This window comes from Melozone crissalis, unplaced genomic scaffold (genome assembly GCF_028551555.1).
Source record: "Melozone crissalis strain CALT ecotype California unplaced genomic scaffold, PUWL_Pcris_2 ptg000027l_1, whole genome shotgun sequence".
Taxonomy (NCBI): domain Eukaryota; kingdom Metazoa; phylum Chordata; class Aves; order Passeriformes; family Passerellidae; genus Melozone; species Melozone crissalis.
In genome coordinates this window covers 15,211,163-15,227,193 of record NW_026535805.1, presented here as the reverse complement: position 1 = coordinate 15,227,193, position 16,031 = coordinate 15,211,163, and the positions used below count along the sequence as shown (strand labels likewise).

At 43.0% G+C, this 16,031-nt stretch overlaps 1 protein-coding gene across 1 annotated transcript in view; it reads left to right on the top strand.

Annotated features, from left to right (window-relative positions):
- The window catches only part of ADSS2 (adenylosuccinate synthase 2), a 36,279-nt gene extending 35,098 nt beyond the window's left edge, over window positions 1-1,181 (top strand). The window contains exon 13 of the mRNA XM_054279873.1: window positions 399-1,181. Coding sequence (XP_054135848.1) covers window positions 399-451 — 53 coding nt within the window. The 3' untranslated portion in view covers window positions 452-1,181. The remainder of the gene's footprint in view (window positions 1-398) is intronic.
- The last annotated feature ends 14,850 nt before the right edge of the window (window positions 1,182-16,031 follow it).

Genomic DNA, 16,031 nt, shown 5'->3' with positions numbered 1-16,031 from the left:
GTATATATTGAGAATTCAATTATATATGAGAGTGTATATATATGTTCCTGAACTGATAAATTCTCCATGCTCCCTAATAAAGGTGATCCTGTGGTTTCATCCAAAGCTGGGAGTTAGGAGATATGCAAATTTTTACTTATCTGATAGTTTGTAACTATCATTTATCTTATAATCTGTAAAAGTGATTAATTTATTATGACAGTTTCAAGAATACCTGCTTTTTGAAGTTGTCAGTGTATTCTTTGAGAACAACAGACAAAGTTATAATTTCTTAGTGTGTGAATACTATATGCTGTGTTTTTCTTCAAAATGTGATGCTTAAGAATAGAGTTTGTATCTTAAGATACACTTTTGCTTTGTATTACTTACAACAGAAGTTTGCTTTTTCTCTCCTGCAGTTAAATGGATTGGAGTAGGGAAATCCAGGGAATCAATGATCCAGCTGTTTTAAAGATTTCAGATGCATGGAAGAAAGCACACTCCTCAAAAGACTGCTCATTCTTAAATGCATTAGTAGCCCGCAAAGCAAAGATGTTGGAAAGATAGATTTTTGCATGGGAAGAAATGCTAGAGTTGATACCCCCAGATCAATTGCTACTCCTGAAAGAGACTCTTAATACAAACCTGTATCAATTCCTGTTCAACTGCAATTACCAGGACACTTCTCATTGTTGTTCAAGGTGCCATCAGATTTTTTTCTTTACCTACTATTTACTTCATAATGTAATTCCTGTTTGAAAGTCTAAGGTAGCATTGCTTTCATGACTGTCTTTGTTATCCTCTCTCTGCTTTTGGCGGTGTTACTTCCCTGAAATTTTAGACAGTAAAAATAATGCAGTTTTGCACAAATAGTTTTACATCCTCATTATTTGTATTCCTAAAGCTGTTGTATTCTTAATGACTGGTCTTGTGAGTGATTAAAGAGGGGGAGTCTGATTTTATAATGCTATAAATGCTGTCTAAATTATTGTGTGATCTCTTTTTTAAAAGAAGATGTGATGCCAAGTTGTTATGAATGTCCAGGTTTTTTAGCTGTATAACACAGGAAACTTGCTCTTTGTAACTCACAGAGGATACTCAAGTGTTTACCAGGAAGTGTGCCCAGAAAGTTAGAAAAAAAACTGATATTGTAAAAAAGTTCATTTGCAATTATTAAAGAACCGTTCTGATTTTGAGTTAAATGTTTTATAATGTTACTCTTTCTTTTCCTGGCATTTTAAACTCTGTGCTTCTCCGCTTCCAAGGCGTGTATCTTAAACTCTTCTCCTAATTATATGGGGTTATATTTATATTTTGTGAGAAGTCTAACATTTTGATGCCCTTTTAAATTCCTTTCTTCAGAGTCAATTGAAGATCTTTCTCTGGAGGATTGCCAAAGTGCAGATACTTCTGTATTTATAAGTTGAAGATGCTGTAGAAATAACATTTAATGTATTCCATGTATTTGCTTTGGGTGTGGGGTAAATAACAAGTGTTCACCTCAAGACATCTGACATATTTTGGATGGGAAATGGGGAAATGTGGAAATGTTCCAGAAGTATTTACATTTATAACCATTATTATCTATTCCAAAGAATCTGATTTCTTTTTGCAACAACCCAGTAATATATTTTCCCTTTGCAGATTACTGAGAATGACTCTGTTTTTACACACTGTGCTGTGGTTTTCATGTGCTTCTTTTTAACTTCAAATAAAACTTACTTTGTTTCCTAAACCCAAGTTTGTATCAGGGTGGGGCAGCAGTTTTAGATTTAGTTTAGTAGATTTTGGCTGCATCTAAGAATATGTGACTGAATATAAGGAAATTCTAATGCAAAATAAAAGATACGAGGCCTTTTTGTTTGTGTTGAGTTACCACATGTTACCTGAAATGGAATAATTTGTTGGACTCTGCTGCTGCTGAGGTGGTTAGCACAATTTTTATATTCTAAATTGACACACTATAAAATTGCTTGTCGTAAGAGGAGAGACAGGAGGTTTGAAGGATAAAACTAATGATTTTTAAGGAGCATTTTCTGTTGAATTTCTTGCATGTGACAGAGCAGTTACTGAGGTCTGTATTTTACTTATTTTACTTGCATTATGTGAGGAAAGAGGTGGATATCACAAAATGCTGGAAAATTGGCAAATACAGTGAGAAACCTTTGTATCATCATTGCATGTAAAGATCATTCTCATCAGCATTAAAAAGCAAGTTAATCTTGCTTTTAATTTTTTTTTTCCTGGAGAAGATGAAGCTCTAGTTTTGCTGTCAGTCTTGCAGTCCAGGAGAGAGCCATACCATCCCTTCCTAGCTCAAGGACATCTTGAATTGAAAATGTTTTCCTAGTTCCCAGATGGAGAGAAGGAGGGCTAGAACTGTGAAATGTAAATTCCAGTGTTTATTTAGAAGGAAAAAAAGTTACTCTTTTCTAGGCAATAAAGGGAATTGATGTTGCAATGTGAACAATAGGTAATAATTACTAAGTATTCTTGTTCCCTTATAGCTGTAGGAGGCACCAAGGTGATTTGTGCTGTCAGTGAAGCTACCAGCCAAAGACTGTGGGCCTAGCTGGTTCAAGAAGTGAGTAAATAAATAAACAAGGGCATGTTTCCTGCTACAGTCAGTGAATAAATAAAACATATCCATGGAGCTGTGTTTCACTTATGCCAAGCAGAGACCTTCAAGGTTTCAGTTTTTTTCACTGTTGTAACCCCACTGTACAAACTACCATTGTTTTTCACTGGAGGAATTCATATTCCCAGATGCAGCAGAATTCTGAGCAATACAGCAGTAGTTGAAAATGATGCAAAGTATTTGTGCAGTATTTTGAAAGAAACAAAACAAAATTGCCTTGGATGCAATACTGATTTTTATTCTTTTGCAGTCTTTTAAATTCAGCTGAAGATTTTTCTTTGAGTCTTCCATTCAAGGGCAGGCATGGAAAGCTGAGAACATTCTCCTACCAATACTTGTCCAGGATATATGTGGTCTAGGATCTGTTGGTGTGTATTTACTCCCATGACCTGGAACAAAGAATTTCTCAGTTTCAGGTGGTTAAACTTGGCATCTGTAAAGTATTTTATGTTGTCTCTGCATGCTAGTTTTGCCTAAATTTTTCTGGTTGAATTCTTAGACTGGTGCACACTTTCCTTGTGTCAAAGAATGGTTACACCCTACCAAATTTTCCCCTCCTCCAGTGCTACCTTTTCTCCCCCTTATTTCACTTGTACAGGTGGAGAAATAGATGGGATGTTATCACAACCTGAGTGTGGTGGGAACAAATACTGTAAATTACAGGGATTTTTTTCAAACTTCATGCTCACAAGAAGGAAGAAGAGAACAGCAGCCTAATACTTTACTTTCAGCTCTGTGTCCAGTAGGGGCAAAGGTAGATGGCTTTGAAGACATACATAGTTTTTAGCTCTAGATAAAATTCTGTGTTCTGCCTCCCCACTATTTCATTAGTCAAGAAAGGAATTGAACTAATTCTCAAAGGAATTGCCCCACTCATTGGTAAAAAGCTTTTTGTTGTCTGTCACAGGCTAGTAGTAAGCTGTGGTAAAAAGAAAAACCTTCATACTTTGACAAGCATCTATTTCTGGGGCTCTTTCTCTGTGCTCTTTCTCTGAAGGCTCTTCATTTGCTGCCATGTAAGGGGAGAGGATGGCAGCATAGGATAGTAGTTGAAATTGATTCTCCTCCAAGTGTCCCCTCCTGCTAATGGGATGTTTACAGGAGGCACAGATACCTGTTAGACCAGACAAGGCTGATGACAGACAAGGTATTTTGATCTCACTCAGTTCTTGCTGCCACTGAAATATTTATGAGGCTCAATCTCCCAGGCTTGTGCTGTACTGCAGCATTAATAGCACTTATGTCCCTACAGATTAGTGAGCCTCCTTTACTAACTAAGTAAGGGAAAGTGAGGGATACTTCTGCTGCTTAGCCTTTCCATTTGTGTTCCACATGTAATTGGGTTTTGACATGCAGCTAATGGACAAAAGCTTCAGATGAAGGGGCAGATGTGATGTTGATGTCATGGTGCTTTCGTCTACCATCACCCTGGAAATCTGCTTTCTGATAAAAGATGATAGTTCCTTTTGCTGTCACAGCCAGCTCTCTTACTGAAACATAATCAAAGGTGTGACTGGTTTAGAAAAAGTAAAGGGCAAAATAGCTGGGAAGGAAAGACAATGCAATCAGGTGAGTTTTTTCTCCTGCCCATACTGTTAGTAGTGTCTGAAACAGTGAACCTTAAAAAACCTGGTGGTACAGTAATCAACACACTTACTTTTGGTGTTTGGCAGCTTTACATACTGAAGGTAAGGTATAGACTGCCATGCATGCCTATGTACACACAGATGATGGATTATTGACTTAAAATTTTACACCACTTTTTGTTGATCAGAGTGTAACAGCTCATTTGACATGACATTTTTAAAATACCTTCATTCAAATATCTTCTATTCAGCTTCAGACAGAAAACACTGTATTAAATCCCAGCGTCCTTCCCTGCCACTTTGGAACCACTAGTCAACAGTATCAAAGCAATTTTCTTATACTCCACTAGATTTTTTTTCACTGATTAATCTATTTGTGCATGCATCCAGGTACTTTTTAGCTGTTTTGATGAATACTGCTGAAATTATCAATAGTGTGTTTGAGTAACTATTCTTAGATAACAATTGCCCAAGTACAGATGGTTTTCCTTGTCTTGTTCTCTGGTTGACAATTATTGTCTGGTTCTTACAGAAGGAACTAGGGTACCTCAGTGTTGGTAGTTGGCTCTTTTTTCCAAAACATGAGATGACTATTCACTTTTTGTCCCTGCATGCAACTTAGGACTAGCTTGTTAATAGTGAAGCACACCTCCCTAGTTCATCTTCTGTGTTGCTCTGACAGGAAAACCAGCATGGATCACTCAGTTGTGTTGAGAAAAGAACGAGTCAATTGTTGCTTTGAATGAAGCGTGATTGTACCAGTCACTGGTGGTCTTTTCCTGAGAGCTGAGTTGTCAGAGTCAGGATGGAAGGGTGTTTCAGCCTTGTAGTTTACTACAAAGCCAGTTGCAGTTTACCAAAAGGTCTGGGCAAAAAGCATAAATCATTCTGTAATCTCATGCTGACATATGGTATGTAAATACCATGATCCACCCAAAGGGTAGCCAGAATTATAAATGTACTTTCTAATCTCCTGCTGAAATGACACTCAGTATAATGCAGCTGTAATCTAATAGATATTAACAGCCTGAGAATGTACAGTAAGACCTTAATAATTCAGTATTGTTCAATTGGCTCCATCTGACTTGTAATTAGCCTGATAAGGGTTGTGCCTTCTGCTGTTAAGCAACTAACTGCATTAGTTCAGTATCAAAAGAATTTTCAAAGCCTTGACTACCCAATATAAATGGCCTACAACATTTTACTTCTTTTTTTCTCATCGAACAAGAAGTCAATGTGCAATGTAACAAATTTTCATAGGAGAGAAGAAAAATCCTGATTTTTTTACAGCAATTTCCATTCTGGATTATCAAATATATGATAAATTCAGGCCATTCAGCACTCCTGGTACAGCCAAAAACTTTTGAATGTAGCTTTGGTTTCCTCTGCCTGGGTTCTCCTGTTCCTTTTGTAGATCAAAGTAATAAAAAACAAACTAGAAGTTGTTGCAACGTTGACCACAATAGGCATAAAATGGGGAAGGCTTATTCCATGGGTCTCATGGGTTTACTTTGCACAAACTTATCCTGGAGCTCCTCTGGATGCATGTGACTTGTGGAGCCATCCTAGCTACCCATGACAGAAACCAGACATCCTTTCCAGGATGAACAGCTGAGCTGATGAAACAAGCAAATAGAGGATAGTGAAGTGAAGGTACAAGCAGCCAGCCAGAGAGCAAGAAGCCCACCCAAGCTGTGGTGAAAGGTGATTTTTTTTTTTTTTTTTATAACAGTCATGGAAAAGAAATATTTTTGTGCCAGTACAGAATTTAAAAATGAATAAGGGGATGACATTGATAACAAGGCAAAATCTTGCCTCTGTGGAAAAAAATGTGAGTTTATGCAGATTAATGCATTTTTTTTTCATATAAGAAATAAAAGCTGGGCAGACTTTTTTTTTCTCCTCTCAAAAAAGTACTGCTCTGAAGTACTAAGAATCTTCAGTGGATTTTTTTATGCAACTAACTGACAGCCTGACCCGTGCACATACTGTGTGCTCTTTGGTTTAGGAGGCTGCTGGCAAGATTGGGACAGAATCTGCTAAACTCCTTTAGCTTTTGCAGAGTGTAACATGCCAAATGTAATAAGTTTGTGTTATGTTTTGAAAACAGATGTCCTGATAGAAAAATCTGTAGTTACCCTCCCGTGTTATTATTATTAATTCGCCTCTTACATTTCTCCCTTTTTTCATCAGTTATTTCTTAACTCACCTGGATTTTTCTTGTTCACTTCTATGTTATTTTTAGATAAGAAAAATAGATAGAATGAGAGGAAGACAAGCATTGGTGTAAAATATTTGGGTGTTTTTGTTTGTGCTTTTGTTCGGGAGCTGCTGCTGAGTCTAAAATAATTTGCTTATGTGGCTTGAATGTATTAATCTCCATTTTGATGGCAAAATTCACTGTGGGATAGCATGCCTATCAGGAATCCCCCAGGAAGAAAAGAAGCAGTGTCGGTATGTAATAGTAAAGGTTCTACAAAAGGATAAATTTTGCAGAGCTATGGGAGTTTCTAGAATGAGTTGCACGGTATTAGTGGCAGGTCTTAGAGTAGAAACTACTGCAGGAACCAGCTGACTTACTTAAAGAGTGTTTTATTTCAGGACAAAAATGTGCTGTTCTGTGACTCAAGGCAGAATTTCTTCACAGACTGATTCATTATATCATGGTCTGATATGGTCTGCTTGTTTGTCACAATTAAGTAATAATTTATTCTACCTCCTGAGGAGTGAAATTTGGCTGCTGTGTGTAAAACACTGACTCACCAGTATTTGGAAAACAAAGTAGATGTTTTCTGTGTTTTGTTGCCCGTCAAAGTCAGTGAATTATGTTTTGGCTATTCCATGGCAACTACTTCACTGGAGTGTGAATTAATATTGCAGCTCCAGGAGTTTGATGTTAAAATCGGTTCTCACCAGAGATCTTAAGTAGGAGTATTGTTTTGAATAGTATCATGACACAACCATCTTAGAAACTCCTTGAACATATCCACAGTTCATTTTTTTCCCTGAAACTAAGACCACTGCATCTTCCACTTAGTTGCAGAGCACGATGTAAAAACTCCTTATCCAATCCAGTCTACAAAAGAATGTATTTTCATGCTTTAGATAATTTCAGTCAATCTTGGAAAATGTAGCTATACAACATACAAAAGTGACAACTCCAACACTCACACACAATATGAGCTGTTGAGAATCACTGTTATATTTACCAACATTTCCATATCCCTGTCAGCCAGTTCTGCACAACTGTTGTCCTCATCATAGTCAGCAGCACCAACAGAGATTCCTCTCCTCTCCCCAGCTCGTCCCCGGGGGTGATTCTTCTCCAGTTTTACCCTGGCGTGGCTTCAGCGGGAAGCATTCCTCATCCCTCATCTTTGGGAAGAGGGGGAGGTTGCATCTTCCTTCCTCCAGCTGGAGTCATGTATTCAGGTTGCCAGCCCAGCTACCTGAGAGGATGCCAGTAGTGACTGTGTCTACTACAGAATCTACAAGGTTTCTTCCAAACTTCGGGTTGCTTGCCTGTCTCCTGGTGTGCAATTCAAGGGCTCAGAATTTATCTTCCACTCTGGATATACATCGAGAAATAGTTTTAAAATTTGCCATTAGAATGCTTGGGATACATCTTTCTCTTGTAACTTTGCACATAGAACTTTAGTTACAAGTCTCAGGAGCTTTTCAAACCTGCTGTATTAAAAATCCTCATCATGCTGTGAGCCAGAGTGGCTCCAATGTTAACAGACAGCCCCACTGGAGGAGAGGAACCTCAGGCAGAGGTTAAATACTTTGTGTAGGGACCTGCAGGGTGCATGAGCACTCAAGGGGAAGCAGTAGGTCCAAATGCTACAGCCACACAATTAAAATTGCAGGACCATCTGTAATCTATTTGCTGTGCTAAATAACAGTAAACCACTAAAAAATAGCCCAATCTTGGTTTTGAACTTTAAAGAACTTAACATGCTGAATAGGAATTCTTTTTCCAGGATGAAGTCTCTACTGCTTTTGAGAACCAGGGAAGGCCACACCAGTAAAGTTTTTTCAGTAGGTGGTATTTCTACTTACACACTGGGCAAAGACTGGGGCTGCAGCTTACCAGATAAGGTGAGCTTACCTTTCCTGGTCCATGCAGTGAGGTTACAGGCTTGGATAAATAACAGAATGAAGATCAGGAAAGGCAAATCTTGCAGGTACAAGCACGGGTGCTGTCAGCTTGGGTTCCCTTTGCCTTGCTGAGCTGCTGGGAGCAAGACCCTGTGCCTGACTAGGCCTGGCTTTTGCTAGCTCCTCTTTTCCTTACTGCTTTTCAAGGGGCAGGGGGAGCAGCCTCACAGGTGTCAGCCTTATGAGTGCATTTTGGGGTGCTGTTTGAGCCAGGTTACTACAATGCTGCACTTTACTGTATTCACAACAAAATGGAGTGGTGTCTTGGGGGACTAAGAGCTGGACAGGGGAGAGGATCTGTCAGCAAACCACTTGGAAACTTGTGCCCCTGCACACCTGAGCCACCATTCTCAGTGCTGCTGCACTTTGCTAAATTAGACTGTAGTACCTGCTGGTCCTCAGGTTGCATTCTCCTCAAGTTACTCATAGATCTGAGTGTAGGAACATCTCCTAACCGGTGAAGTTTAAAGAAAGTCAAAGGGTGAGAAAATAAAAAAATATCTGACATGGGAGAGAGCCCAGGGTTGGGTCTTAAAGGGTAAATATTTTTCTGATGTCTTACTGGACATACTCTGCAGGGCATCTTACTAGCTGTAGACAGAAAGCAAAGCTTTCTTTAACCTTTCTGGAATTAGAAGCATAGGTGTAATTTGAGTCTGGATTTTTTTATGCACCCTTCTGTCATACGAGCTACGACCTACATCTCAGCACTGGAATAAGGAGACCTCAGGAAACACAAGGTGGGGCAGGGAAGAAGGAAAAGCTTTGCTTTCTTCTGAGACAGAGAGTCCTGGAGGCAGGAGAGACCGTGAGGTTCTGGGATAGGAGGAGGATTTCTGCCTTTAGTGACAGAGACCTAACCTCTTACCTGAGACCTCATAGGCCTCTGTGTTAATCTGCTCCAGTGTTTCACCTTTGGAGGGTTTCTCCTACCAGCTATTTAGATCTCTCCTCAGCAAGGAGAACGGCTTTGCTGTTCTCTAGGCTGTTTGCTATGGATAGGGAGGACAGGTTATTGCCTTTTTTCCCTGCAGCACTCTTTTGAGTATTTGCTATGTCCCAGTTTTTTCCTCAGCCTAATCAATTCTCTGAGGCTGTGCTTGGAGGTCACTTTTGGAGATGTCCAAGGCAGCATGTTTGGTTTATTTTTTTCTGTCCCTGGGGAGGTGGGATCTGAAAATGGTCACAGTTTGTTCACTGATGTTTGCATGTGAGTGTAAGGTATGGGTGACATCAAGTATCTTGTATCAGGAAATCTAATTATGGATTGTGGTATGATGTTTTCCAGCTTTTCAATGTCATAGCTTTGCTGATTCATATTCTAGTCCATTTTGCATTTGCTTTATTGATTTTTTTTTTTTTTTTTTTTTGCTTACACATAGAAACTTGCCCACAGCCCCAGTGCACTGAGGCCTATTTTTCTCAGACCGTTTCTCTAATTTGTTAAAACCATTTGGAGCTCTTACCCTGTTTTCTAATGTACTTTTAGCTCCTTTCAGCTTTGCATCACCTGCACATTTACTAAGGACACTCTTTTTACCATTGCTGACTTCACTGATGAAAAATGTGAATTGTATGAAAACAGGACCCATGAATTGCTTGTCTGAAGGTGAATCACTTTCTAGGTGTGATTTGTTTGTTTGTTGCTTGACCAACTCTGCACCTACTCCAAAGCAGTTTCATCTAACCACATTCCTTTGCTGGCTTATGAAAACATCCTACAAGTCTGAATATGTCACCGTTTGAGCTGATACCAACAGCTTTGCCAATGCTGTCAAAAAAATATCCCAATCTTTGCTTTGTGGCTGCTGAGCCTTGTGCCAAACCAGTTTGCTTTGCTCATCTAAAGGTGGTGCTTGCTGCTTCCCATGAGGGGGAAGGTTGGGCTTGCCTGTTGGATGAAGAATTGGGAGGCAAATAAACAATATTTTCATTAATTTCTAGCCAATCATAGCTAACTACTAAGTCAAGGATGATCATAGGTAATTGGCTGTAGTTAGATTATTTTTTCCTTTTTGTGTGCAAGCACTCTGAACATACTTGTTCAGTCAACCACACTTCATTAATTAATATGGATGACAGCTCTGTGTACTGAATCACTAAACAGAAATTCCAAAAGGGAGATGCATCTCATGGGTACCAAGCAGCCTCCAGAGCAGGAAGGAAAGGGCTCTCTTCACACTGACTCCAGGCTCGGGCCATTCCTGCGGGAGCCCAGTTCAGCTCTCATCCAGAAACAGGTGATGATGTGCAGATTCAGCCCTGGCATTTAGCAACCCTTCTGTCTTTCTGATATCTCCTTTCGGACAAAATCATACCAACGTGGTAATCCTGGTGCAGGTGGAGTCTTGTCCCTGCAAGAGCAGCGTGCCAGCTGTTGAGCTGCACAGGATGTGACAGCCAGAAACTGCCAGGGACAGAGGGCATGTGCCCGGGCTGCCCTGGACTTGGTGAGTTAGGAGAGCAATTCGCAAATTCAGCACAGTCAGTAAGGAAGGAAAATAGACACAGTAAATAAAGAAATAGGCAGAGGGGTTTTTTGTAGTCACTCTTGGGGGCAGAGCTGGAATTTAGAAGGTTGTGACAGCCGTGGTCTGTGCCCAGCAGGAGGTGAGCAGGAGATTCCAGGAATCCAACTCATTTCCATTATCTTGTTCTTTCCTAAATAAAGAAAAAGAAAGAATTGAGAAAATTTGCCCATCCTGCCAACTTACCCGCCCTGCCCCTGAAGTTTCCCAGCAGGGCGCTTGCCCTGGATGTCAGGCCCAGCATTTCCCTCCCCGCTGCCCCATGCAGGGGCAGTTCGGGGCGGCTGCAGCCCCGGCAGAGCTGGGCCCCGCTGGCACCGGGGCCGGCGGACAAAGGGAGCCGCATCTGAGCCCCGCCGAGCCTGCGCCTGCCGGAAGAAACCTAACAATTCTTATTTACCAAATTGACAAAATCCTATCATTGCAATTAAGGGGATATGTAATTAACTGTGTCTTAATTACAGCAGCTGCCACTTCATCTGAATGCAGCAATTTGCGGAGAAACCGGGGGAGATGCTTTAAATTCGTGTGTGTAAACAGCGGGAGCGCAAACAGAGCGGCGTGCGCGGCTCCCGAGGCCGCGGTGCCTGTCCCGGGGCACGGGCGAAGGCCGAGGCTCCCCGGCTGCCGGCCCGCCTGGCCCTGGCGGCCTCTGGAACTCCCTCGGGAGGCAGAGAGCTCCAGGCAGCCCTGCCGCAAACCCGGGCTTGCACCTCGAGCTGCAGGGCTGGGCCCGGCACCGCAAACCCTCGGGAAGGCTTTGAGGAAGGCTTTGAACTTTCCTGACTCCCGGCCTCTGTGGGAGCAGCAGCCCCCGGTGCCTGTGCTGGGTGAGTTTCTCTTGGTCTCTCTCGCCGTGTACCTTCCTGATTTCATCGCTGTGAGCCGGCCCGAGCCCCTCTGCCAGCCTGTGTCCCCTCTGTCCCCTCCAGCTGCTCCAGCCGAGCTGACCCCATCCAGCTCCCGCAGGTCTGAGGTGTTTTAAAAGCCTCTGCATCCTTTGCTCTGCAGCCTCCCGTGGCTTACGTGGGTCAGTTCCTGGCAGCTGCTCTGGACTTCCCGGTGTGGCAGAGTTCTCCCTGCTGAGGCACCCAGAAGGTCAGGGTGTTTGTGGGCTCACTTGGGTCTCACAAACTACTTGGGTTTTGCCACCTTCCCAGCCCACCTCAGTGGTTGCCGGCTCCTGCTTCCTGGCTGTAACCAGAGCTTGGTGACTGGCTGTGCTGCTTAGGGTGGGGAGCTGTGACACAGTGGATGTGGGTTTGGACGTGGTTTTCCATATGTGGAGACGCAGCATGGATTTCCCTACACTTCCCAGGAAAGAGCCACAGGTGCTCAGGAGGTCGGAGGAGGGTGGTGCCCTGCTGGGATTGCTTCCCAGCTCTGCTCCCCAGATGTGACTGCTCCTGGGGATCAGGAGGAGAGGCCATGGTATCCCTCCATGCCTCAGTTTACTCCTGTCAGCACAGAGCATCTGTGTCTCAGGTATGGCTCACAAATACCTGAGACACAAATACCTAGCTAAGCCCAGAAGCATTAATTGCTGAGCTAGAGCTTGAAAAGAGCCTTCCTTGCACACCCCCTCTGCCACTGCTAATAAACAGATTGATGTGACAAAGGCTGAGGGCTGCGCCTGCTCAAGTTGGCAGACATCACTGGGGCTTCATAACTCAGCTGCATTGATTTGTCCTGTATATTCCACATGTGAAACACAGCCTCTCTCTGTGTGCTGTCAAGTCAGCACAGGAAGGACATCCTGCCTGGTGCTAACAACATCCCTCTGCTTTCCTAACTGAAACCTAGACTCTTTCCTTAGTGTTTCAGTAATGGGCATCATCACAGAGACTGGATTATTAATACATGCATCAAGAATTTGGAAACATGGGATGACATCCTGTCACTGTTTAAATGAAGGCACAACCTCCATGGCTGCTGCTGGTGTAACCAGGATTTCACTGGCTGGTGCTACTCAGCTGTCACAAACTCTCTTCACATCGCTCTGGGAGCCTCTGCGTTGCAGTCAATGGCACTTGGAGAAAAACACAGTTAAACTTGTTAAAACTTGTCCATGTTAATCTCTTAAAAAGCCCTCAGTCATTTTAGATTTCCATGCTGAATCAGACTTCATGGAAACCTACTAATGTTTCTCTTTCTGTCTTCTATGGGATGGAGCACACACACGGTGTTTTTAATACCAGTTACATTTGCATGGATACGCTGCCTTTGTTTCATCAACCTTCATGTTTTGCTGCCCACCTTTGGAAAGGTAAAAGGATATTCTCACTCAATTATTTCCTTGGGACTTGTCTGTGGTTGTGACTTGGGTACAGCCTTGGCAGGAGAAGTTAAAAAAAATAGGAGAAAACAAAGCAGCCTTTCATTTTTTTTTTTAACAAAGGTGGAGTGCCCAGGCAGGAGTGATGTAATTTTCACAGCTGTGGACAACTTCAGCTTTCACTGATGTATTTTGTGGGCTCCAGTATGGGTGCCAGCAGTCTGGCTTTTGGTAGCAGGATTTGGAAATGCCACCCAAAGGTTCCATTGTCATCCAAGTGACCTTAGCAATGATCACAAAAGTAATGCAGAAAACCAGACACCAGAAAAATATCTTTTCTCCATGTTCCCTGTTTGATAGGTGCATGGTTTCATCCCACCCTGCTGACACTACCACCTTCATTAGATGTATAAATTCTGTCAGCACAGCCAACTGAAGGCTTCCCTCGAGCCTGCCAGAGGCTGAATGAATTATGTTCACTCTCCCATGTGTAAACCTGGAGAGACAAACCTGTGGTTGGTCACACTTAGGCACTTCATATTTGAGCACCAGTCACGCAGTTAAAAATCTTTTTTTAAACATCAAGGTGTTTGTCAACAGTGCATGTCCCACACCCAGGAAGTGGCAACACTGTGGATCTGTGAAAGCCCTCCCTACCCCTGTCCCTGTTGTGTCAGTAGCTGAAATTCCTAGGGAAATCCAGAGGGACTTGCTGGTTTTTGCTACTGCACCTGCCCAACCCACACCATCTCTGCTCCCCAAAGGCTGCTCCCTCTCTGCAGGAGGCAGGCAGGGGCTGCTGGCTCTATCAAACCACAGAGTGTGAACAAAGGACTGTGAGGAGCTGGAATGAGATCACCAAAGCCATTTGATTTATTTGGGATTTGAGCCTAGGTTTTCTGGGTGAAAGTGAGTGCATTAACCTAGTGTGGGAGTTAATTCCTTGCCTAGTCATTATCCAGGCATCATTAAGGTATGCATTGTGCTGGAGGTCAAATCAGATTACTCTAAAGAATTTGGAATGGGAAAAATGCTGGGGTTTTTTCATCAGCCTAAGTGTTTGGTTATCTCAGTGTTTAGCAATTTATATTGTGCCTGTCACTGTGGCATGTTACTCTATAAACAGAGGGATGCTCCAAATCTCTTATTATTTTAGTGGCATTAATGTTCTTCATCTGGGGAAAAAAAAATAAAATAATTTCCCTCTGGAAGATAACAAAGTGGTTTAACATAAACAGTGGCTCTGGGAAAACTGCTCTCCGAGGCTCACTCAGGCAGAACATCCCAGAGCTGTGCAGTGGGACAGTCCCCCAGGCACACCTGGAGAGGCTCTGGCTCCCCCCACTATTGCAGGAAGGGCAAAGGAGGGTGCCAGCCTGGCTCTGAGCCTCCCAGAGAGGAAGAGGAGCAGCGCTGTGTGGCTCTCAGCTCTCGTGCTCGAGCGTGACTTTGGTGCAGAGCTCTCCTTGGGAGGTGTGAGGTGGGTGCCTCGTTCAGATCACACACTCTGGCACCAGGGAGGAGAAGCAGCACCCAGGCTGGAGCAGGAGTGCTCTTTTCTTGGCTATTCCTGAAGATACAGCTTGGATCTTTGATGCAGATATGTAATCCAGACATATGCTGCCCTTAGCCCCGAATGGAAAGATGCTGGGATGGTAGCTCCATCAGTGAGGCAGGAGCAAAGGAAGGGTGCAAGAAGTCAGCTCCCAGCCCCGAGAACCCTGTCTGGCTTTCTGGCTGTGGCAGCAAGGGGAAAGTACCCAGGAACTGGGAGCAACTTGAAAACCAGGTCGAACTAGTCTGTCACTGTAAAATAAGATGATGGTTCCCTTGGGACACACAGTGGCTGGGAAGGAAGTCTAAACATTGAGGCTATTTTAGTGCTGAGAGACACAGGTCATAGTCTCGGTGTCTGGCACACTCCTGTGAGGAGGAGAGGAAGGGTGAGAGCACCAGCTGGCTATATTGGGGATGGCAGGCAAAGGATTCTTCTAAGGCTGAAAGAGGCTTCCATAAATTTGTATCTGCAGGGCTTTTATTTAACCTTGTTTCGTATGGAAACAAGGCCAAGACAATAATCCTGCTAGCTCCCTCCAGAGGAATCCCAAACTTTCTGCCCAGTTTGAGGAAGGTGATTTTCTCAAAGATGTTCAGTCCCTGCAGTTCGGTTCTTTTGTCCAAATGGGCACCTGAGAAGAAAACAGACACCCAGACCTGCAGGACCTCAGGAGAAGCACTAGCAGGTGCCATGAAGGAAAGGAGATTTACAAGCCCTGAAGCAGCAGATATCTGCCTTCTGCAGCACAGAATGGAGAAATTGCTAAAGGGAGTACATTAAACACAAGGTAACCCAGGAGCAGGACATGCAGTTGCAGATCCAACCTGCAGAATTTCATCTGCCCAGCAGCATTTATATGTAATTAGTTTCAAACTGAATCTGAAATTCCCACGAGTTTCTCCATCCAGTGACTGAAACACGTTTGTGTACTTTGAAATTGACAGGATGGAGTTTAGGGGCCACGAGGACATGTCCTGAACTGCACTGAATGGCAGTGCCCAGTCAGCATGGGAGAGCAGGGTGGAAAGGGGTGCAAACCTGAAAGTGGGGCTGAAAATGTGTGAGGGGCTGAGAGAGGCTGAAAATCCTCTCCAGACACTTCCAGTCCCGCTGGCTATGGATCAGATACAGAGGTGAAACAGCATACACACAAAATGTCCAAAATGTCTTGTTTCCTGGCCAGTAGCACTGGGAGAGTTCATTAAATGCCGGATGAGGATCCAAACCACGTAATTTGTGTTTCAATCTAGCATGAAAGCTTTGTTCATTAAAGGAGGGATACAAATTGCTGCCTTTCTTTCTAAAT